We start from the raw sequence: 23,593 nt of genomic DNA on the forward strand, positions 1-23,593 counted from the left end.
TGGTTGGTCAGAAACTAGAGCGGGGTGCATCTTCCATTGAAGGGAGGAGAGCACCCACCAAGAGCTCCATTCCACAGCCTCACGACCAGCCACAGAAGTTGTTGCTCTTCTTCCGGGAAGAGAGAAAGAAGAGCTCTTCTTCATCTTTCCAGAACAAATCTTAGCTGGCTGCAACAAGAGCAAAGGAAAAAGAGAAGGTTTCAAATCCCGGGCCCCAAGGAGCAAAGAAGCGGCGTCCACCCACGCCTCTCTCTCTCTCTCTCTCTCTCTCTGTGTCATGGAATAGTCATATAAATCATGCCGTCTTGTCTTGTCTGAGAGAGAGAGGATACCGTAATCTTTTACGCTTTTGCTCGTCAATTGCTTTGGTCATCTTTTTTCCTGTAACTGAACAGTGTGGGACTAGTTGCCTCCCAACCAATCTTTTCTTTTTATTTTTTTTTCTAATTTGTTGCCTCCCAAATAAAAGGCATAGTGGCTATTACCATCTGTTTGCGCCTTTGAAGCACACCTGTTGAATAATAGCGGTAAATAATAAATATCAAATTTCATAAAATATATAGGAAGAGATTCTTCGTATTCAAGAGCGATATATATATATATATATATATATATATATATATAAAGAAAGAAAAATAGGCTTTATATCTTCATAATTTTTCGTTTTTTTTTTTCTTTTTCTTTTTGATCTCCTCATATGTAAATAAAAGGAAAAAGTACATACTCTAATAACTACAACCCTATTGCAATGGGTCGTTAAATTACCAATCGTGTTATTATCTCTTTAAACTAACAAAAAGGCACAAAAATAATCCTAAATTTTTAAAAAAATAAAAATAAAAATGAGAAAAATGTAAATCCAAGAGGGTATGTGTACTTTAAGAATTTTTTATTTTGTTTTCATGTAATTTTAAGAATTTTTATACTTATCAAACAACAATTAAGAATTTTTATAATTTTATGAATGATATTTTGTTATTGGGGGACATTTGTATTGTTTAGTAGTTTGAGAGGCACATTAATAATTGGGTAGTAGTTTAAGTGGAATATATGTACTTTTTCTTAAATAAAAATAAGAAAGATATGTTATTTTTGTTAGAACTTATTTCTATATAATTGTGATGGTAACCAAATTTTAATTTGATTATCTTATTTATATTCTATTCACCTACAACATTTTCTCTTAAATAAGGATTATTAGTATTGTAAACATTAGGAATGTACATGTAAATGCAGATGTGGCTATTGGATAGCAAATTATTGCAATATTCGCATCCGCATCCGCATCCGCAACCACAAAATTATAATATTATTTTTAGATATCCGCATCATATTTTTACTAACCGCATTCGCGTGATTATTGCGGTTATCATCCGCTATCCGCATATTATGTAATGAGCAAATTTAGTTTTTTGGGTTTTTATTATGGCATATTTTAAACAATTTTTAAAATAATTTAAGTCCATTTTTAATGTTTTGAGCTTGTTTAAAAAAAAATTAAGCTTTAATCTATTGAAAATATATTAATTTTACATTCATTTTACCTTTTTAACAAAGTGTTATTTGAGAAAGTAACACAGCTAATCAAACGAATGTAAACATAACATATACAAAATTCAAAACGATGTCATTTTAGTATTAAACACAAAAACAACGTTTTTTTTAATGAATTTATTAAATATAGTATATATTATATATAAAAGGTATGCGGATGCGTATCCGCATATCATAAAATAGTTTTCTGCATCCGCATATGTAATTAGTTGTTTTTGCTAACCGCATATGCATCTGCATCCGCGTGTGAGCATAGCTAATAGTTAATAGCGGATAGTTGTGGATAGTGAATGCAGTGGCAGTTAATATCCGCTCCTGTAATACCCCGCCTTTTACAAAAAAAAAAAACGTAAGTAATCATATTTAAATAATTACGTGACATTACTACATCAGAGACGATAAATCTCGTAGCCGAAAAATATGTATATCTTCTTTTCTTTTTCTTTTTTTAAACGAAATGGACAATTCCCTTATAACACGTTAGAACTTGTCTAAAATACCTTAACATACATTAATATGAACAAAGTGTTTCACATAATAAATACACATCAAAAGTGATAACATATGTGCCACATGTGACATTGATATTACGTAACCATTTTTTATAATACAATCTATAAAATAAAACATTACATATCAAATGAACGTGTAAAGATAAGTCCTGAATATATATAAAAAGATAGACTAAGCAAAGTAGTCCATCACACAAAAGAAGCAGTAGATAGCCTCATCCTCATATATCAGGATCGATATAAGGATCCTGATAGTCTTGATACTCCACTCCTTCCATAACTGCACACAAGGATGGAGCCATGAATTAATTTGGGGAAGGGCCAAATTAGTTTATAAATATATTAAAATAGGAATAGGGGTCAAAGCATGAATAAGAAATATATAAAGATTGAAGATGAAATAAATATATAAAGACGAAATTAACATCAATTTAGTTTTGACAAAAATAAATAAATAAATAAACAAAAGAAAATATAAAAAATATGTGTTTTATAATACAATAAATTTCAGCCAAAACACCTATCAAAATGGAACCCGTTGTATTTTTGAATCCCGAAATCCATCTATGATTGAATCTATGCTAATTGTTGCGGCAACTTCTCTCAATTAGAGGATTCATCAGAAACTCATCTCCAATTTTGTTGCAAAGCCTAGTTTTGACAATATTCATGGCTGAAAATGTTTGTTCTATAGTTGTAGAAACGAAAAGAGTAAGCACAAGTAGAATAACTCGAAAAACAAGTTGGTAGATAATTAATTTTCTGGTACTAACCAATCATTGGCACGATTTAGAAATATTTAACAGTGCTTGGAAACTCGAATATTTAACTACATTATGTTTATAATGGTTAAGTTCTATTTCCAATTGTTCATTTTCAAGATCAATAAAGTCTTACGGATAAAACTTGTTTACCTACTGACAAATATCATCAATTTTGAAAGATTCACGTGCGGCTCGAGGATCAAGAGCTGAGCCGAGAATAAGCAACACCACTGCATGTATGCTCACTAAACCGGCGATTTAATTATTGCAATTGAGAATCTATTGAGGCACAAAAAATATCCACTCAATAATGTTGCTCAATTGTAAAGTCGGCTTGTTGATGGTGAGCTCAACCTCGCTTCTCAACATAACAAGTATTCATATCTGGAACATCTATATTGTGTTTCTCGCAAAATGACTTGACATTGGAAAGTAAATCATCCCATTTATCATCTCTATATTGTTGGATATATGCTTTAGTAGATAAAACAAGATTCATGACACTTAAAATGTCTTAAGATTTTGATTGCAATTCTTAACATAAATTATAACACCCTAATAATAATAATAATTATTAAAATATTTTAAGATTTGATAATTAGTTTAAAAAAAAAAAAAAAGAGAGAGAGAGAGTCAGATGGACGTGGGTTATTTTTGTTTAGCATGAGATATATTAGCATGAGATTTTTTTTCTGATTATCTATGGTTGTCCGTGAATGCCGGGATCTGCAAGCTTTCTTTTTCTGTTTAATCCTTATCTCCCACCGTCCCACGTTCGCAACTTATCTAAGTTATATAAACCCTTGACTCTTACTTCTTCTTCATCACCTCTTCACTGAACTGAGAAAGGTTGCAAAATCAGAGCAAAAACCAGCAGGTAATGTCTTCAGTTTCAGTACATTTCGTTTTGCTCTTTAGTCCTTTATTAATCTTGGCATGTGTATATTACTTTTTGTATTTTATTCTTTATTTTGTTTTCTCTTCTTCTATAAACGTGCGGTACCTGCAGCTTTTGTTTTTTCTTCTTTCTTTTTCTCCCTTCTTCTTTCTTTCTTCTTCTTCTTCTCCTTCTTCTTTCCACTCCCGCATCTGTTTCTTTTGCTTTTCTTTTTCTTTTTTTTTCTTCTTCTTTTCCTTCCTCTTTTCTTCTTCTCTGCATGTTTTTCTCTTTACACAATCAGAGAGGGAGACGAGAGGAGTGAGTGAGGGAGAAATGGGTGTTGACCGTGAGAGGCAGGGGAGAAAGGAGGGAGACCCAGCCGGTGGGTGGGCCACCGGACTAGGCGGATGACGCCGCCGGACCGGCAGGCCACATCCGAGGTTGATGGCGAGCTCAACCTCGCCTCTCAACATAACGAGTATTCATATCTGGAACATCTATATTGTGTTTCTCGCAAAATGACTTGACATTGGAAAGTAAATCATCCTATTTATCATCTCTATATTGTTGGATATATGCTTTAGTAGATAAAACAAGATTCATGACACTTAAAATGTCTTGAGATTTTGATTGCAATTCTTAACATAGATGATTAATAATCTGCATTGTTTTTTTCATGGGATACCAGATGAAGACAAATTCAAATGAAGGCCACATTTAATATCCCCCTCCCCTCTCCTTATGGGAGAAATTTTTTTGTTGAGTGAAAGTAAAAAATGATTGATGTGATATAAAATATAAATAATTTATATGGAAAAATTTTGTATGGTAGTGGGTTTTTTATTTAAATAATAATAAAAAATTGTTGATGTGATATAAAAAGTAAAAAATGTTAAAAATGTTTTGAAGTTGATATTTTTTGGGGGAAGTGAAAATAAGGAGAGGGGGAGGGGAAGTGAGTTATTAAACGGGACCGAAGTCATTACTTGATAAACTGAATATGCTTCTGCTCGTTGCGAAGAAGTAATTCCCACATCAATTATTTTAAGAACTTCACAAGCTTGACTAAAACTTTTGATCAAGCTAGAAACTGATATCAAGTGAGAACTCCAACGAGTATCTTCAGCATGTTGTAAATTACTAATTTGATTAAGTCTCATTCCACTCTGAATCTCATCAATTTCAATCAGGTAAGCAATTTCAACAGTTTGGACAATCCGCAATTCTTCAAATAGATTGCACGAGGCACAACGATATTGACAATAAAAGTCAAATTAGTAAAAAATTGATGGGCATGAATAACTTCCTTTGATGCCAATTGCAAACAATGTGCGAAATAGTGAATGTAGTAGGCATATGGACAATCATTTGAAACCAAAGCTTGCAACCCATTCTACTCACCTCGCATGTTACTTGCGCCGTCATATCCTTACCCTCGAATATTTTCAATCGCTAACTTATGTTGAGACAATACAAAATATATACTATTTTGTAGGGTTACTGCCGCAGTATTAAAGATATGAACAAGCCCAAAAAAGCGTTAATGCACAAAACCATTTTTGTCAACAAATCTTAAAACCTATAGCCATTTGCTCATTCATTGACTCATCACGAGCTTCATCAACAATTATGTAAAATTTTGCATTACCAATTTCTTTGCGAATTGTCCCCTTCACTTTGGTTGAAAAAATATGTAAAATTGATTAGACATTTACCTTAAACCTAATAACTTTAAACTATAGAAACTAAAAATAGAGTTGTAGGGGCTCGCCAAAGGCTTCTGTACCCTTGCTGCCTACAGCCAACCGAGAGCGAGATCCTTTCTACTGGACCGGCCGAATGAGAAAGAAACAGAGTGAGCGTTTTCTTCTTTAAAAAGAAAGCAAACTAAAACAAGGGAGAAGCAGTGGCTTACCGAGAGAGAGAATTTTTTTCTGTTTTCCTTTTAAAGGAGATGCAACCCGTGAGACTCAGAGATAATTTTTTTCCAAAAGTTTTATCTCCTGTTTTAGCCGAGGGAAGGACTGAGAAGAGCTCTCCCTTCCAGTTTTTAAGAAGAGAGTAGGCTGGGTATTTGCACTTCATACTGTCGAGAAAGAACAGAGGAGAGAAAGCTAGTGGTTTCTTTTTCTTTATTTTATACTTTATGAGAAATAGGTTGCAGACCAAGAGAGGAGCAAAGGAGAGTTTTTAGAGGATTTTCTGAGTTTTGTTTCCTGTTTTCAAGTACTATCCGAGAGACACACCAAGAGAGAAAAACGGAGTTTTCTTGCTGCAGACAGAACACAGTAACACACAAAGAGATGAGGAGATAGTTTCTTTTATGTTTTTGGGCTCTGGCTGAGGGGAAACAGAAGGGAAAGAGGATGTTTCCTCTGGTTTTATGCACATAACCGAGAAGAAAAAGAGTTGCAGAGAAGGATTTTGAAAGAGAGAGAGCTTTGGTTCTAAAGAAGATGAGCAAACGATTGATGCATGGCTTCTATTTATAGAAGCCTTCGATGGTTAGATCACATACAAGTGGTTTGTGATCGGTGGCTGGGGAGAACACAAGTGTTTAGTGAGCTGTCCAGCAAGTCATCGAAGCCTTAATCACCAAGATAAAAATCTATTATCTACAACTAAGTATAAGTCAAGTTTTTATTTATGGAAACTTGATTTCTAACTATATATTAGACTCGAGGTTTCTCATTTAATTAGTTTAGTTAGTCTTTCTGGTAGTCAGAAATCAAAAACCCACGAACTGGGTTCGTGCATGGAGGAAAATATCAGGATAAAATTGAAAGACGTGTTACGTGCATGCTGCACTCTGCAATCCTATGTCGATCGATCTCTATTTCTGGGGGATAAATCACCATTTTTGGGGAATGATCGCTATCGATTTGAACAATTATTTTTTATTCGGTTGTATTATATATACACACGCATATACACACAGATATAATTTTTAAGTAATTTATTTTCTCCGGCATTACAGCTCAAATGTATACCCCTAATAAACATTATCAAGAATAAAAGCAAAAATATAGCATTCAAGGCTGTAACTTATGTAAATAAGTCATAAACTAAACTACGTAATTCTTGTGTGTCGTTCAATCTTCTTCTTTCTCTCATTCTTTGTTAAATCATCACTTATTCCAAAAGTTTAAACTAAAAAGAAGAGATAAATTTGATTATTTAATCATACTTAACACTCTCCTTCACTTGTGGATTCAAATTCCGTTTTAATATGTTTTAACACTCCCTCTCACGTGTGGGTTCAAACTCTCTTTTACTATGTGAGGTCCAAGACGTAAAATATTTAATTGAAATATGAGGTAAATAAAATAGATATGATTTTAACTCAGTACTTCTAATATAATACAATGTTAAATAATTACTTACCTCAAAAATTAAAGATAAGAAAAAGAGATAAATTTAATTATTTAACATGTGTGACACTCCAAACATTCTTGCACTATACGTAATTACAATTTTTTTTTCTTTTCTGAAGGAATTGGATTGCAAAAAATCATTGACCAGGCCCAGCTTCACCACCTTAACCGTTGACCATACACATTCACCGTCTGAATCTCATCTCACGACACGTGGCATCTCCATGAATAGGTGCGCAACGTAGGATAGTCTCCTCAGAAGGCATTAATCAATCCGGCGCAAGGCAATATTCACACGTGCGCTCGCCAATCTCCTGATTTTCTCAGAAACTCGCACGCTTGTGCTCTCTCTCTCTCTCGCTGTCGCTCTGCTAGTGCTCGAACAAAGAGCCTCTCTGTGAGATCTCTTTTTATCTTTAATTTTCGATTTTATTCAGTTCATTTATTTCATTTAAGGCATCGGAGAATTTATTTTCGTTCCATTTATCCGATTGTACTTTCCGTTTGGTTCCCGAGAAAACTGAGGAAAATTAAGAAACACAGAGATTTAATACTTTAAAATTCTATTATAATTTCTGTAGTTTAGCGACTTTAATGCAACATAGCAAACCTTTTTATTTTGTTTTTTTTTTTTAATTTTGTTTTTTATTAATTTTTTCTCTATTTGTTTGGTTTTTCGTGTTTCACTTTGCCCTCTGTTTGGTTGCTGAGAAAACGAAGGCGATGGAAAGATGTGAATTTTAAGTTACTGTTATTGTTGAATTGAAAAAAGGTTACCATTTCGAGTTAATATTTGTTCCATCGGTACCAGGCAATCATATTAGTATCAGTAAAGACTAGAGAGTAGGTGGAGATGTCAAAGATTAATAGTAGTTGTTATGTGTTTTGGTACCGTGCTTTCTAAGCTAGGAAAATCTTGCAAATTGAAATTCATGTTGGCTGTGATGGCATTTTTCTGTGCCTTTTGAATTCGACAGTATTGTTTCTAGGACTCTAAAGAGTATTCAGGAGTAGTAGGAACTCTGAAATGTGCTCAATTGGGAATTTCAGATAGCTAACTCTATTGTGCATTAGCCGTTGACCATTGGAAAAACCTACATTTAGTCTAGTTTCACTTCGCAATGTTTCATATAGTAACTATTTGTGATAGGATATACGGAGTCCTGATAGATCATAACCAATGGTGGCAGAAACCAAAGGCTGCTTTAATGTCATTGGTAGGTGTTGATGTACCACTCCCTTGAAAATTTGAAATCCTTGTAGGTTTTTGCTTCTTAGAGATGTCCATGACAATAGGTTATACAATGAACTCTTCTTTAGTCACCCAAAGATCACTTGCAAAATAATTTCTCTTTTCGCTTCTCTGCTTTCTGTTCTTATCTTCATCATGTACTTGTTAGTAGTTATACTTTTTAACTTTGGGAATTCTTGAGAAAAGACCATAGAGTCAAACATTTAATATGTCTTCTGCTCTTTGTTTAGAATTTTTAGTAATCTAAGATGAATTCTTTGTAAGGGTTTTCTTTTAGACTTACTGACTGGAAGTAGAAGAACTTTCCACTATAAAAAGTGGAGTTAAGCTTTTGAGTGTTAACCCACCCCCCCTCTCCCAACAGCAACAACAAAAAGAGGAAATTTTATCTTATCACGAGTTTCCTTAATTTTGCTAAGGAGGAAGTTTCTGATACAATTGAGGCAAGAGGTTACATGATCCTTTTTATTCATTATGACACAAGGAGAGTCGCATTTGTGAACACAGCTCTTTTGGAGTCTTTTTGAGCTCACTGACAAGCCTAAACAAGCAAAGCTCAGGCCTTAAACCTGTATCATTCTTGAATGAGTTTTGAATTTATGCTGTAAATTAAACTACTTTCTGCACTTTAACCTTTGATTATACAAAAATTACGATTGAGGTATTCAAATGTTTTAGACGTTTGAGAAGGTCATGTGAATTTAGAGGAATACAGATATTGAGCATCTTGGGTGTTTTGATTGGCTTTTAATCTGGAAGAATATGCACTATATCCAAATATTTTATCATAATGCTGATTGACTGTATTCAGTTGAATATGGGCACCATATTTTTGAGAACTAATAACCTCTTTATAACCACTCCAAAATTGAGGGATTTCCTTTTTCATTGGAGATCAAGCTTCAGGATCCAAAGGTTTTGGACTCTGGTTCTGCTTAATTTTATGCTCAGCATTTTCCTGTATTCATCAACTCCTAGTCTAAGTATTAATTTCTAATTACTGGTAACTGTGGGTCAGGATGTAGGATTTCTATCCAGTTGACGTTCCCTCCAGACCTGTGCCTCCTTTCTGTTGGGTTTTTTTTTTTTATTTTTTTTGGGGGGGGGGGGGGGGGGGGGTTGGGTTGGGGGAAGGTTTAAACCTAGCCAATAACTTCCGACTTCCTTCAACCTCTGCTCCTAATCACTTTTGTAATCTTTTCCTTTGTGTTTCTCCTTCATATTTCCTATGTACTAGGAATTATCTTTCTGGTTTTAGTAATTCTATTACTTATCAACGGAATGAGAAATTGGCGTATTTTTTAGGATCATGAGTCTAATGTACTACAATTAAAATCCTCTTTCTTGAGATCTCTTTTAGATTGGGCTGAAATGTTTGTTCCTAATTTTCTTCCTATAACTTATAGATCTTGTTAACTTTTTAGATTTTTGACCCCATTAGAGTGGTGGCTTCTCTTGTATACTTTTTGTGTACACGAGCTTGGCTTCTCCTCTTAATAAAAATTATTATTCATAAAAAAAATATCTGATTTGTTTCGATCCATTTCAAATTTTAGTTTGTTTTTAACTATTCTTCGTTTATTGGAGGCTGTAAATTCCGTGGACACTTCTAAAACACTGAAGCAAACCATATAGAGGTAGTGGCACACCATAGATTATGTCTGACACTTTTCAAATTTGGTCTTACATAGGGTATCAAATGTGAGCATAACATTTTGTAGTTCTAGTTGTACTGCATTTAGACTCGTCATCTCATAGGTGCTTCAATAACGGGAGAAAGGAGAAATGTCTTCTTCTTTGACATTTAGTGTTTTGAACCTTGGTCTTACAATTAGAATGTGTGTAACATTTAAACGTGAATCATGGTCTGTGAGGATATGACCACATAAATAAGCATAGAGATAGACAACATTTAATTTCATTCAAAGATTAAGAGGTCATAAGGCAAGGGCCAATTAAGTAAGCTTTGTATGGTAGCAGTTGATTCTAAGTCAAGGAATGTGAAAGGAGGAGGGTGTTGATAGGTGGACGATCTGTGTAGAATTAGTTACATATCATGAATATGGCTGTGAAAACCTTGGACTTATGGGCTTTGGGCCCCATGAACACTTGGTGGGATTGATAGATGACTTAGCAGGCTCAGTTGAGCATCAGGAGCCTTTGTTAATTGTTAACTGGAGGAAGCTTAAGATGAGCCTTGGCAAAGTGAGATCTCACCTTGGCTTTTCTGAGCTTGATTATGGCTATTCTTTTCTGGTGAATATTTGAAGAAGCAGGTTTCTTGAATTAGTTTGAATTTTTTTTCCTGAAAAATACAAGGGAATGGTTTTGAAATGCCATACATACACCCATCCTTTTCTTAACGACTTTAAAGATGTATATCCACTTGGTGCTTGGTAATTGCTCGATGATCTCATTACTGATAAAGAATTGGATTCTCTGTTATTTTTTCATAGTAGTATTCCCAAATTTAAAAATTTAAAATTTTACTCATGGTTTCCTAGTAAAGAAAATAATTTGCATAGCTTATTGTGCATTTTCCCATCATGAAAACTTGCCTGCACTTTCTTGTAGGAGCTTTTTAGTTGAACTGAAAGATGGAGCTAGATACCATCAGAGATGCATTTGACCGAATTTCTAAGAAGCAAAAGTTATCTTCTTCTAAATCCCAAGAAGTTATTGACCTAGTTGGCCTTGAAGTTGAACAGGCGTTGGGAAACATCCAGTCAGCTCATGACATCGCCTCCTCCCCTGTTGATCAGAAGTCCATACTCACATATCTTAAACTCAAGCTGAATGCAATTGCTCCTCTCCACCAGTTAGAAGGGTCACAGAAGGAACTAAACTTAAACCTTAACAAGTACCAGAAATTACTTGAAAAATTCTTCAATCCTGACATATCAAAGGCATATAGAAATGTGGACTTTGACTTCCACATTGTGAATCAGATTGTTGCAGTCCATTTCTACCGGCAAGGCTTGTTTGATCTTGGTGATAGCTTATTAAATGAAGCTGGAGAACCAGAAGCAACTGCATTAAAATCTCAATTCTTGGATTTGCATCAGATAATTGGGGCTGTAAGAGTTAGAAACCTTGAGCCTGCTCTGAAGTGGGCCTGTACAAATCGTGAGAAGCTGAAGCAGAATAGTTCAAATCTTGAGCTTAAACTTCACAGGCTGCAGTTTGTGGAGATTTTACAGAAAGGAACCCGAACCGATGCACTTAACTATGCCAGAGCTTACCTTACCCCATTTGCTTCCCTTCACATGGAGGAGATCCAGAAGCTTATGGCTTGCCTCTTGTGGGTAGGAAGGCTTGACAGCTCCCCATATCACGAGATCACTTCTCCAACCCATTGGGATAATTTGTCTGAAGAGCTGACCCAGGAATTCTGCAGTCTCTTGGGGCAGTCCTCTGTGAGCCCATTGACCGTGGCGTTAGCGGCTGGGGTTGAAGGGTTGCCTACTCTTTTAAAGCTAGCACATGTAATGTCTGCAAAGAAGCAGGAATGGCTGGGAATGAAACAGCTGCCAGTGCCAGTTGAGTTGGGGAAGGAGTTTCAGTTTCACTCGATATTTGTTTGTCCTGTGAGTAGGGATCAAGGCAGTGAAGAGAATCCTCCAATGCTGATGCCGTGCTTGCATGTTCTTTGCAAGCAATCAATCATGAAGCTATCAAAAAGTAGCACGCGAACGTTTAAGTGTCCATATTGTCCAGCAGAGGTTTCAGTCGCACAGTGCAGGCAGCTGTATTTCTGATGTGAGTTTCTGAATCTCTCTCTCTCTCTCGGACTAAAGAAAATGTCGTGGCAATGATGTGTTTGGTAATGGCTGATAGTGCATTGCATCTGTGGTTTACTATTATGTATATAGAAATTCTTTCTAGATTCCTTTGTGGTTTTTGAAAGACCAATTAATTAAAGAATAATTTAGACAAGTTGTTCATACATTATTATAGTGAGGTGGTGACCTTGGTTCACTGATCTCGTCGTTTCTCCATTGGACAAAGGTCAAGAGGGAAGACATGCATCAACCTTTCAGGTGAAACATGCTTGATTTCAGCTAAGTTTCCTTTGTATCCAATGACAATGGGAAGGAGCATTGTCTCCGCTCTTATTATCATCTATTCAAAATTCTTCTAATTCCTTTTGTGGTAGCTGATTCTGAATTTTGAAGTCCTTAATTACTGTAATTAGATCATTTAAGCTTTTGATCCGGTTAAACGTGGTCAAACCCGGTTGATATTTTGTGACACATTCAACCCGGTTAAGGTGGAGCTTCTATTCCGATTATTATCGGAGTTGCAGAAAGTTGTACTTCTCCTAGTAGGCCTCCTCCTATTTAAACAACTTACCGGCAAGAACATTGTCCCTGGCTCGGAGAAAGCCACCACTCTCAATGTACCAAGACTCTGCACTTTTCATATTTACGGATGTTTTCAAAATATAAAAGAGAAGAATGAATCCTCCAAATAAGCCAATGCTGGTTAAGATGGCAATTTTGAAGGTAATAATAACCAAGGCTCAAGATTAATCTAGTTGATCAAGAACAGCCTGAGCTCACCCTGTATAAATTTGATTCGAACGTTCACTAAACAAGTCGAGCTTGAACAATAATTCAATTTATGTAAATTTCTTAGTGTTTGGCTTAACAATTTTATGCAAAATTGAAATCTAATTCGAGCTCTAGTTGGGCTTGTTTAGTTAAATGAGCCAAATTCAAATCGAGCCTGAACTTGTTTGGGTTTCCCGTGTTTGGCTACAGCTTCGATAAATACATTTTTAGGACATTGGAATTTCCACGGATTGGTTCAATTTGGTTGGAACTAAAAGAAAATAAATAACACCTTGGGCAAATTTTCTATTGGAAAACAGTTTCCGTCAAAATAAAATAACAAAGCCAAATAAATATTCTCCGTCATAAGCAATTGCGAAATAAACAGAAAAAAATAATCAAAAGACCATATTACATACACCAACCAAAAAATTTCTTTCATTAAACTTCTCTCGTTTGAAATTAATCAACCTTTTTTCACCTTACATCCCCATTTTCTCAATTGAATGCAATGCTCAATAAATGATTAAGCCCCTAATTAAAAAGTGAAATAAAAAATAAAAAAAGGCTTGAATTTTTTTTTTTTTTTTTTACTTGTTTTGTGAAAAACCCATTATCCTCTGCAACCCAGGAAACAACAATGAAGGAGAAGACGTTGAAGAAGGGTTCTCTTCCTGCAAATATTCCTCAACCATCTCCTTCACAGACCTCGCAGACAATGGATGAAAATTCGCACTCCACTCTGTAACAAACCCTTTAACCAAAACCAATCTTTCCTCTTCATCCATCTTCCTCCACTTCTTCTTCGCCTCGTCTCCTTGCAAAGCCAGGTAGTGGCACAGCTCTGTGAACAGGAGCTCTTTGCTCTTCTTCATCGCCTCCTCTCTCTGCGCCAAATGGGTGTTTATCTTTGCCACCTCCGAAGCCAAATTTGATGAAAGCTCTGCATCGCTGATTTTGTTGACGCATGAGATTCGGGTTCTGGGTTTGTCGCTCAAAAGGGTTGTGGAGTGGAAAGGATGGGGGCGGAATTTTTGCTCTCGTGGGGTGATTGTGGAAAAAAGGAAAGGAATTCTTACAGCCATTTGAGAATTTGGTTGGATTTTTGGAGAGATTTAGAGGTTTTGAAGTTGAAACAGTGAACTGTGGGGAAAGAGACGTTCCAGTTCGATTGTTGTCGGCCTAGGGCTTGGTGGTTGTCCTTGTTCTCACACGCTTTAATGGGGATATTTGGATGATGTTTACCCCTGGCTGCTCATTGGATTTACGAAATAGCCTACTGCTTGATGAATAACAAAAATCGGCAGTCTTAGGGCATTTCCGTCAGCTTCTCAACCATTTTCTCTACAAATATCAATTAAATATTATTTATTTACTTTTTGTTTACTGTTTTATTCTTGATTATTTTATCAATACTTTTTGCCAAAGCTTCATCAATGGGGATCGTATTCTCAGTCTTTCTTCTCCGGAGAAAATCCCGGTTTAAGCATTTGCTACATCAACAGCTCTTCCATCTACGCAAAACCCTCCTTCTACTCTCTCTCTTTGTCTGTGTATTTCAAAGCCCAGAAAAAGAAAACAATCTGACGCCAATGGCTCTCTCCAAGACTCCGGTGGTTGCTCTCATGGCCGTCATTTTCATTTTCACCGTGGTCTCTCTCATTGGAGTGGCTCATGCCCAAGCAGCCGAAGCCCCGGCGCCGACCCCCACCTCCCCTGCTGCTTCCGTCTCTCCGTGATTGGCATCGGCTTTCCTCGCCGCCGCTGCGGCTCTCGTGTTCAAATCTGCACACAGGGTCTGAGAGTGTCGTGCCGTTCATGACTTGGGATTGGGTGATTGGTTTCTTCTCGGCGTGGATCGTATAGGGTCTGCTTCATATAGGGAAGGTCCAGATCAACAACCTTCATTTCGCGATCGATTCGGCCGTGAACTCGAACACGTGATGGTTGCACCGTCGATTCGTGCACCGGCGGGTTGCATAGTGCCAGAGACGATCGGAGAGACAGAGGAGCAGTGATGCCGTGCGCAGAGAGGAGAGAGGAATGAGAGGAATGGAGAGATGCACAAGGAAATGAGGAGCAGAGATGATAGATGGCGATGAGAGAGAGGAGCAGTGATGGCAGAGAGAGAGAGAGAGAGAGAGGAAGAAATGCGCGGAGAGGAGAGAGGTCAATTTTTTATCATTAAACAATTGAGCGGGGAGTTAACAGTAATTTTATATGCATTAGAAAGTACTGTTCACTTTACTTTACGTGGAATAGAAAATTTTAAGAAAGCTGGAATGGTATTTTTATCATTTTCTTGAATTTTTTTTTTTTTTTTTTTTTTTTTTTTTTTTTAATTTAAGAAACAGAACTCTTATAAGAAAGAGATATTAATTCAAAACCATATAAATCAATCACAATTTTATGTATTTAATTAAACGGGTTAAATTTCTTAACTCTAACTTGTTAATTTCGTGTTGAATTCGTATCGAATTCATAAGTTGTGTAAAACATTGTTAACCCTAAACATCACATGTTAAGTTCGGGTTATATTGAAACATGAATATAATACTATATAAATTAATTCTAACTCAATCCATTTAACTAAACGGACCATCTCTCGTGTCAATCTTCTATAACACCTATACAAGATCTGCTGGATCTTTCAGCCATGAGATTCTCTGAAAAAAAATAAAAAAAGAGAAGAAGAAGAAGCATGATTCTGACTACATGCAATTTGCTCTGGCAACACAATTCTGATTCTTGAGGGACTGTGACAGACTCTGAAGCACAAAATCAAACTGCTGTAAAAAGTTTATAGTAAACCGAAGTGATATATCATTGCCTTAAACATATCCATGACTGAGATAATCAAAGAGGGCAAAAAATGAATAAACAAATAAATAATCCCCCGAGCCTTAACTATCATCACCTCAACAAGAAAGGCCTCACCAAAAGAAAATGAAAAATGACATTAAAAGACAGTTCAGGCTAAGAACCCATGTGTACCCTTTTTTTTTTTTTTTTTTTTTTTTTTTTTTTGGGTACAATGGAACATCTATATCTCGTCACCATCTGCCATAATATACAACCGCCATATTACTGAAATAACATGACAATAAAAATCAACCCTTAAGTGCTAATTGAAGAGCTTACTTATTTCAATTGCCACATCATTAAGTTGTGTAATAGTCATATAACAATCTATCAAATATCATTGCTCTTTTCTTTTCTTTTCTTTCTTTCTTTTTCCATCAAAAAGCACTAATGTCATTCAAATCTCCGTTCAGACTGCCTTAGGGTGCTCGTTTGTACCCTGAAACTCAACTTGTCAGATCTTGGTCTATTGCAGGCATGGAAGAAGCACTCAACATCTTCTACTCATGGAGTTGTTAAATGTTTGCAGTTTGAAGTTTTAAGTAGACATATTTTTCACTGTTATCATCCTGTCTCCAAGCTATAACGGATCAGTTCTGACAAGATATCAACCCATGTGTCAGGAACACCAGGTAAGCACCAGTGCATGCAGTCCTGACCCCAGATTGCCACTGCATCCTTCTTTCCCAACCAAATTGCTGGATGAGCATCTGCTCTGAACTCACTCAAATGAGTCAGATCAAGCAGTTGAATCTCTGTGCCTAGCAAAGCTTCTTCAATCAGATGATTCAGTTGTCTCGCTTCTTTGTTCACACCATTGTTCCTGGGATCAAACCACAAGTCAAGCTGTCCAGGTATGAGGATCTTATTTGCACAAGAAGAGGAAGAAGGGGGAGGAGTTGGGAAGCAACCCAGTACATGTTAACAAAAAACCTTGAAAGAAATTAGAAGGCTCTGAATATGATTTTAACATGAACCAGGACTAATATTGGTAGTGTGGATAGCCATCATCTACTCATACCTGGAATTCCTTAAGCGGCTCATTGAACAAGCAGCTACCATTTTGATTCCAGTCGCCACCATAAAAATGCCTTGGTGATTGCAAACGCCAGAACTTGATTGTCTTGCTAGGAACTTCTTTTTGAACGTATGAGACCATATTCTCAAGAACAACTTTAAGTCCATCCAACATCCCAATAGGAGGAAATATTGGTTCCCCCTCACGATAGAAGACAAGAGGTGTCTCTTTTGGGAATTTATCATGACCCCACCTATTTCAAGGCCAGATAAGAAAGCGTATTCAGACAGCTAAGAATGTATAAGACAGCACAGTTTGCAGATCATCTCAGATTCTCAAGTGGCGCCAATTGAAAGTCTTAAATGTCTTTAAATTAACTAGAAATGAAATCTTACCATCTTAAAAACTCTGAATTTCTTGTGCTTTTTTTTTTTTTTAATTATTTATTTATTTTTTTGTCTCTAAACTAAGTCGTCTTCCTCCTTTTCTAGATGATGTACTATACTACTAATTGGCTTCCAGCTTTATTCTTTTTCTTTCTTTCTTTTCTACTTATACCCAGATCATTTGTTTTTATTTATTTAACTCTTTAAACTACTTAGGCCTGCCAAATTAACGTCTTCCTTACAGACATTATCTCATTTGATTTCATTTCTAGTTTAGACACCTCAAGTGAATATGTAAGAAAAATTAAACTATTAACGATGGAGAAAAAAAAAATTAACACTTGATGGTAAAATGAAAATGCATCATGCCTTTATTTTGGTTGCTACACAAAAATAAATGGTTTTTTCTCCACACATAACAAAGTCAAGCTTTGAGCTTAACACCGAGATAGAATACACCTACTTAACAAGGATATCCCAGTGGACATTGATGTTTAAAAGAGTCCAAGGAGTTTGACTCAGAATCTCTTGAAAACAGGTTGATTAAAGAACAATTGTATGCCACTAAACAAGACAAAAGTAAGAGTATCATTACTTGCTGCCAATACTCTCACAAAAACATGAAAACTGTAAAGTACATTCTAGTTGTGACCTCCCCAAGAATGCAGGTATTTGAGACCAAAAGGCCTTCTTCATCATGGATTAACATTCCATTATACATCAATGCACATGAAGTAGGAAGAAAAAAGAAAATAGTTCTGACAAACATCTTTGAATTAGCATAAATAAAAGGGATATTACCAATGGCCGGTATTGAAAACAAGGACATCATAGAAGTCAGTGATGTTGACCCAATCATCTGCAGGAATATCAACGTCGACTCGATATATTCCTTTCAGTCCATTCTGATTGCCCACTGTCGACTGTTTTGGCTGCCACCTTTTTTCAATCAGTTTTCAGCAAGTAAGGTTGCCATTTTCAAAATTTATAAAGATGAAAATGCAACATAAACTACGATAGTTATTAAGATTTTGAATCAAGTTTCAGGTTAAGGGAATCATCAAAAGATTCAAAACCTTCAGTCATCAAGTCAAAACCAAGGAGCAGAATAGGCAACAAAAAAAAACCCGAGTAAGAAAGAAGCAAAAAATTTCAGTCACTTATCTCAAGTATCCAATTCAGAAAGCATCCAGGCATCCATCAATAAGAATATGTATTGATCACAATGAATAACACCACAAACATGCAACTATGTATTAGGTCATTCTGTCAATCAAAGGTAACATTAACTGATAAAACCATAAAATTAGTAAAGACAACTTCAAAAATCAGAAAACCACTGCAACAAAAGGATGGGCACATAATTAGATGAGAGATTGCATAATGAGGGTCCATTACAACTTGCACTCCTATTTAACTGTTAATTTTTGTGATCTATCGATCCTTTTCACAAGTCTAATCATAGCTTAAGTTCAAAAAGAAGCCAAAAATATAAGGCCCAATATTTTATTGAACGGTTTTCGACAATCAGATTCAAATAATAACAATCACACAGACTTTATTGAAAAAATAAACACAACACTGTAAGCAACAATTTCAACCAATCCACACTGATCTCCACATCTAACCACCCGTTCAATTGATCAACATTTCAGAATTATTCTCGTTCAATATAAATCTAGAATTTTGCTTTCTGTACGCTTCATCAATTACACAAAAGGGCCATTTGGAAAAGAATTGGAAAACAGGAAAGTGGTACCATTTCACACTGTTATCAACGGAATTCTAATGTACCTATACATTTCTAAAACCAAAGTCATCAACAAAATGATTACATGTCCACTCCTGAAATCCTAATGTGAGACTAAGCAATTGAATGATTTTTCTTTTTCTTTTATCATGATACACACCCACATATATGCTATATACGTTTGTTAATTACAATCCATGTCGATGTGAGTGATGTCTGCTACATCCATCTGATCTCTTAGGTGAATCATCAACATGAAAACCTCTCTCCCAGTCCACGAGTATTAATTTCACTAACTACAATGTCAATAACACTAGTACAACAATTTGTTTCACCCATTAGCAACCCATAAGAGCCACCACATCACACCAAAATTACAAGCACTGCACAACGTAAACACACACCACATAACAAGATAAACAAAAACAAACCCCAAAAACGTTCTCCAAAATCACCAACAAAATCTTACTTGTATTTGGCGAGCAAAACGGCCCGGTGATACGCCACCGTGACATTGAACTTGGGAAAATAAGCTCCTTTCCAAGCCCCTTTCCTCTTCCACTTCCTGGCACCCATGTCAGCCACTCTAAGCACACACAAGAAAGACACCAGGAAGTTCTCATTCAGCGAGTCGCCAACAAACCCAATATTCCTGTTCCTCATCAGACCCAGAAACCGGGCCGGATCAAGCCGAGGCAGAGCGCAGGATTCAGGGACCCATTTCCAAGAATTGATGAGACCCATGTTTGCTCTCTGGTTTCTGAGGCAGTTCCAGGCGTTTCTGTGGAATGGGCAGGTGTGGTCGTAGAGGGGTTTGTGGGCAGGGTCGAGGACCCAGCGACCTTTGAAGAGATTGCAGTGAGGTGGGGATTGGGAAGCGTGGTAAGAGAGGTGGGAGGAGTAGAAGCAGAGGAGAAGGAGGGTGAGGAAGATGAGGCATGTGAAGAAGGGCGAGAGGAGCTTCGGAGGCATTGTAGAGCATTGTCTAAAGCCCCCACACAGATTGATGCAGTGGCTTCTTGTTTACACACTACTCTTCGTCCGGAAGGTTTGTGCTCAATATATATTTTCAATTTTCATGTCCAGTTTGGTACGTTTTATTTTTATTATTATTATTTTAATAGATAGTAAATGGTAAAATTTAGAGCTAGCAATTTTTTATACGACTCTCGAATTTGACACGAATTCAATATAAAATTTAAAGGGTTAGGGCTGAGGAGTTTGATCCGTTTAATTAAATTGGCGGAATTAGGGTTGACCTATATAATCTTATATCCATATCTCGACACAACCCTACACGCGACATAATGACAGATAATTTTTTATAAGACCTGCAAACTCGACATGAAATTGGAAGGTTAGGGTTGATGAGTTTGACTTGTTTAATTAAATGAATCGGGTTAGGGTTGACCTATATAATCTTATATCCATAGTTTGACACAACATGACATGCGATATAATGACAATTAATTTTTGACATAATCCGTGAACTCGATACGAACCCAATAAAAAATTAGAGGGTTAGGGTTAAGGGGTTTAACTTGTTTAATTAAATGAATCGGATTAAGTTTAACCTACGTAGTCTTATATCCATGTCTTGAATTGAACCGGACACGCTAATACAAATTGTCATTCCTAATAAAAAAAAATTATATAGAAATGTTCTTAGTTTATATATAATAAGAAAAAAATAGTTGATTACTTTTTTAGTAAAAGTAATATCAAATAGCCAGCTTTGTTTCAAAAATTAATCGTAATTATATCTATATTGCCTCTAATAGCATGTGGTACTTCTGTTCATAATTTTAACATAGAGATACGTCAAACTAATTAATAACTGTTATTTGTCGCATATACCTCATTAATATTATTTAAAAAGTAAAAATAAGAACAAAAAATTGGAGTGGCTCGAGCCACTCTTTATTGCTGGCTGAAGGGCGGCCAAGGCAACTTCAATAGCCCTTGAGGGTGGGCAAATGTAACATCTTAACCTGAACTAGAGTTAAGAAATTCGTAATTTGAACCTTAGGGTTAGAAAATAAAAAAGTTGGGCTTAAAGGATGAAAATATGGACCCAAAACAAATACCCGACAGTTTTTGGAAACTTCACTTATCTCTAGGTTTATAGAATTAAATCAAACGGTAAATAAGTGAGATGTCATTTATATCTTTGAAAAATTTATAAAAGTATAAATTTATTTTTAGGGTTAAATACATATTTGGCCCCTGTACTTTACGAACTTTATTTTTTGACTTCTCAGTTTTGTTTTGTACCAAAATTGGTACCTGTGGTATGGAAAAAGACGGAAATTGTATCTTCATCAAATTTTTCGTCTAAAACTAACGTCCAGCCACGTCATCCTACAGGTGTCGGCGTACATGCGCTACACCTGTCCCCGTGGCACACCTCAACGTTGACGTGGATACCATTTTTTTTTTTTAATGATTTCTTATATATACAATAATAAAAATAAAAAAAATAAAAATAAAAAGAAATTTGGGGTGGCTGCCACCCCCATTTTGGCCAAGGGGGTGGCTGAGCCACCCTCAAGGTACCATTTCTGATACTTATTCAAACCATAGGGGGCACATTATGAAATTTATAAAACTACAAGGGTATATATGAGAAAAAAATTTGTGTTTAAGTAATTAGCAATCAACGTTGTTTACATTTAGTCATTTTTTGGGTTATATCAATTGGCCACGCATATAATTTTGTGTTTCTAATTGTTACACATGACTGATTGTGTTTTGTTTTGTCTTTTTTTTTTTTTTTTTTTTTTTCTTTTTTCTTTTTTCTTTTCTTTTCTTTTCTTTTGAAGGGTTCAATTCTGATCAACATGTTATTTTGATACATGACAGGCATACATGTTACTTTTGGTTCAAAACAGGCATACCAAATATACCAAATATTATTTGTGTATAGAGTACCATTTATGATATAATTACAAAACTAAAATACCATTTCTGGTACTTATTAAAACCACATGGGGCACATCATGAAATGTATAAAACCACATGTGTATATATTGAAAAAGAAATTGTAGTTTCTAATTTTAATGTTTTTTTTTTTTTTAAAAAAAAAAATTATAGCTGTGGTCCAGCCACCCCTTTGGGCCACATGGGGTGGCTGAATCACCCCTTGGCCAAAATGTGGGTGGCCGGCCACCCCCAAGGGCTAAAGTGAAAAAAAAAAGAAAAAAGAAAAAAGAAAAAAGAAAAAAAGGAGCCACCCCCATTTGGCCTAGGGGTATGGGGGTGGGCGTGGCCCATGGGAGTGGTCTCAAGGGCCAAAACTTTTTTTTTTTTATTTATTTTTTTTATTTTTCACTTTGGCCCTTAAGGGTGGCTGACCACCCACATTTTGGCCATGGGGTGATTTGGCCATCCCATGTGGCCCAAAGGGGTGGCTAAGCCACCGCTATAATTTTTTTTTTTTTCAAAAAAAAGAAGAAAAAGACCTTAAAATTAAAATCCACAATTTTTTTTTCCAATATATACCCCTATGGTTTTATACATTTCATGATGTGCCCCATGTGGTTTTAATAAGTATCAGAAATGTATTTTAGTTTTGTAATTATATCATAAATGATACTTTATACACAAATAATATTTTGTATGCTTGTTTTGAACAAAAAGTAACATGTATGCCTGTCATGTATCAAAATAACATGTTGATAAGAATTGAACCCTTAAAAAAAAAAAGAAGACAAAACTAAACACAATCAGTCGTGTGTAACAATTGGAAACACAAAATTATATGCGTGGTCAATTGATATAACCCAAAAAATAACTAAATGTTTGTTACTTAAACACAAATTTTTTTTCCATATATACCCCTGTAGTTTTATAAATTTCATGATGTGCTCCCTATGGTTTGAATACGTATCAGAAATGGTACATTGAGGGTGGCTGCCTTGGCCAAAATGGAGGTGGCAGGCTAACAGCCACCCCAGATTTTTTATTTTTTATTTATATTATTATTATTATTATTATTGTATATATAAGAAATCATTAAAATAATAATAAAAAAAGGGTAGCCACGTCAGCGCTGAGGTGTGCCACGGGGACAGGTGTCACGCATGTACGCCGACACCTGTAGGATGATGTGGCTGGACGTTAGTTTTGGACGAAAAATTGGACAGAGGTACTATTTCTATATTTTCCTATACCACAGATACCAATTTTGATACAAAACAAAACTGAGGGGGCAAAAAATAAAGTTCGTAAAGCACATGAGTGTCTAGCCTATTTAACCCTTATTTTTAATTCAAAAATATAAATTTTTTTTTTTTACAAAAAGTATAACAGAAAAAAAAAAGAAATCAACAACTGGTCGTGGGACCAACTCATTATATATAGGCTTGATCTCTATTAAAAAAATAAAAATAAAAATAAAAATAAAAATAAAAATAAAAATAAAAATAAAAATAAAATTGGAATAAATTATAAATTTTACTCACTACAAAATACAAATATCAAAATATAAAATAAAATAAAGACCCATAAAATTTGCATCTTAATGCCTATCCTGACTTATCGCTCAAGAGTAATTGTAAATGAACCCATAGAGGCCCAAAATTTCGAATACTTGGGCCAGGCCTAATTTAAGACGTTTACCGGCCCAATTTGTAAGTACTTTTTTAGTTCAGAGCCAACTAGTACCACATCGTTCAGTTGCAAGAGTG

At 35.5% G+C, this 23,593-nt stretch overlaps 3 protein-coding genes across 4 annotated transcripts; 1 reads left to right on the forward strand and 2 right to left on the reverse strand.

Moving 5' to 3' along the window:
• Positions 1-7,351: 7,351 nt before the first annotated feature.
• Positions 7,352-12,477, forward strand: LOC133882702 (protein RMD5 homolog). Its single transcript, XM_062321919.1, has 2 exons — positions 7,352-7,481; positions 10,911-12,477. Exon 2 carries the CDS (start codon positions 10,934-10,936, stop codon positions 12,092-12,094), a length of 1,161 nt encoding a protein of 386 aa, XP_062177903.1. The 5' UTR covers positions 7,352-7,481; positions 10,911-10,933; the 3' UTR covers positions 12,095-12,477.
• An 831-nt stretch (positions 12,478-13,308) lies between these two features.
• On the reverse strand, positions 13,309-14,093 carry LOC133882432 (uncharacterized). Its single transcript, XM_062321611.1, has one exon. It carries the CDS (start codon positions 13,972-13,974, stop codon positions 13,480-13,482), a length of 495 nt encoding a protein of 164 aa, XP_062177595.1. The 5' UTR covers positions 13,975-14,093; the 3' UTR covers positions 13,309-13,479.
• A 1,557-nt stretch (positions 14,094-15,650) lies between these two features.
• Positions 15,651-19,939, reverse strand: LOC133882431 (protein trichome birefringence-like 12). Of its 2 annotated transcripts, none has more exons than XM_062321609.1 (4): positions 19,375-19,939; positions 17,957-18,094; positions 16,773-17,022; positions 15,651-16,597 (listed from the first exon to the last, which is right to left on the reverse strand). In XM_062321609.1, exons 1-4 carry the CDS (start codon positions 19,875-19,877, stop codon positions 16,316-16,318), a joined length of 1,173 nt encoding a protein of 390 aa, XP_062177593.1. In that variant the 5' UTR covers positions 19,878-19,939; the 3' UTR covers positions 15,651-16,315. The 2 variants fall into 2 exon arrangements, with proteins under 2 accessions (XP_062177593.1, XP_062177594.1); XM_062321610.1 differs by having other exon boundaries at positions 16,383-16,574.
• Positions 19,940-23,593: the final 3,654 nt, after the last annotated feature.

The sequence above is a fragment of the Alnus glutinosa genome, chromosome 11 (assembly GCF_958979055.1).
Source record: "Alnus glutinosa chromosome 11, dhAlnGlut1.1, whole genome shotgun sequence".
NCBI classification, from domain to species: Eukaryota; Viridiplantae; Streptophyta; class Magnoliopsida; order Fagales; family Betulaceae; genus Alnus; species Alnus glutinosa.

Excerpts from the sequence above, each read along its gene's own strand:
- LOC133882702 (XM_062321919.1), top strand. The coding sequence starts at position 10,934 with ATGGAGCTAGATACCATCAGAGATGCATTTGACCGAATTTCTAAGAAG.
- LOC133882432 (XM_062321611.1), bottom strand. The coding sequence starts at position 13,974 with ATGGCTGTAAGAATTCCTTTCCTTTTTTCCACAATCACCCCACGAGAG.
- LOC133882431 (XM_062321609.1), bottom strand. The coding sequence starts at position 19,877 with ATGCCTCCGAAGCTCCTCTCGCCCTTCTTCACATGCCTCATCTTCCTC. Across the intron at positions 17,023-17,956 it reads GTTTTCAATACCGGCCATTG|GTGGGGTCATGATAAATTCC; the intron begins GTAATATCCCTT and ends GCCTTGAAATAG. Across the intron at positions 16,598-16,772 it reads AGCCGCTTAAGGAATTCCAG|CTTGACTTGTGGTTTGATCC; the intron begins GTATGAGTAGAT and ends ATACCTGGACAG.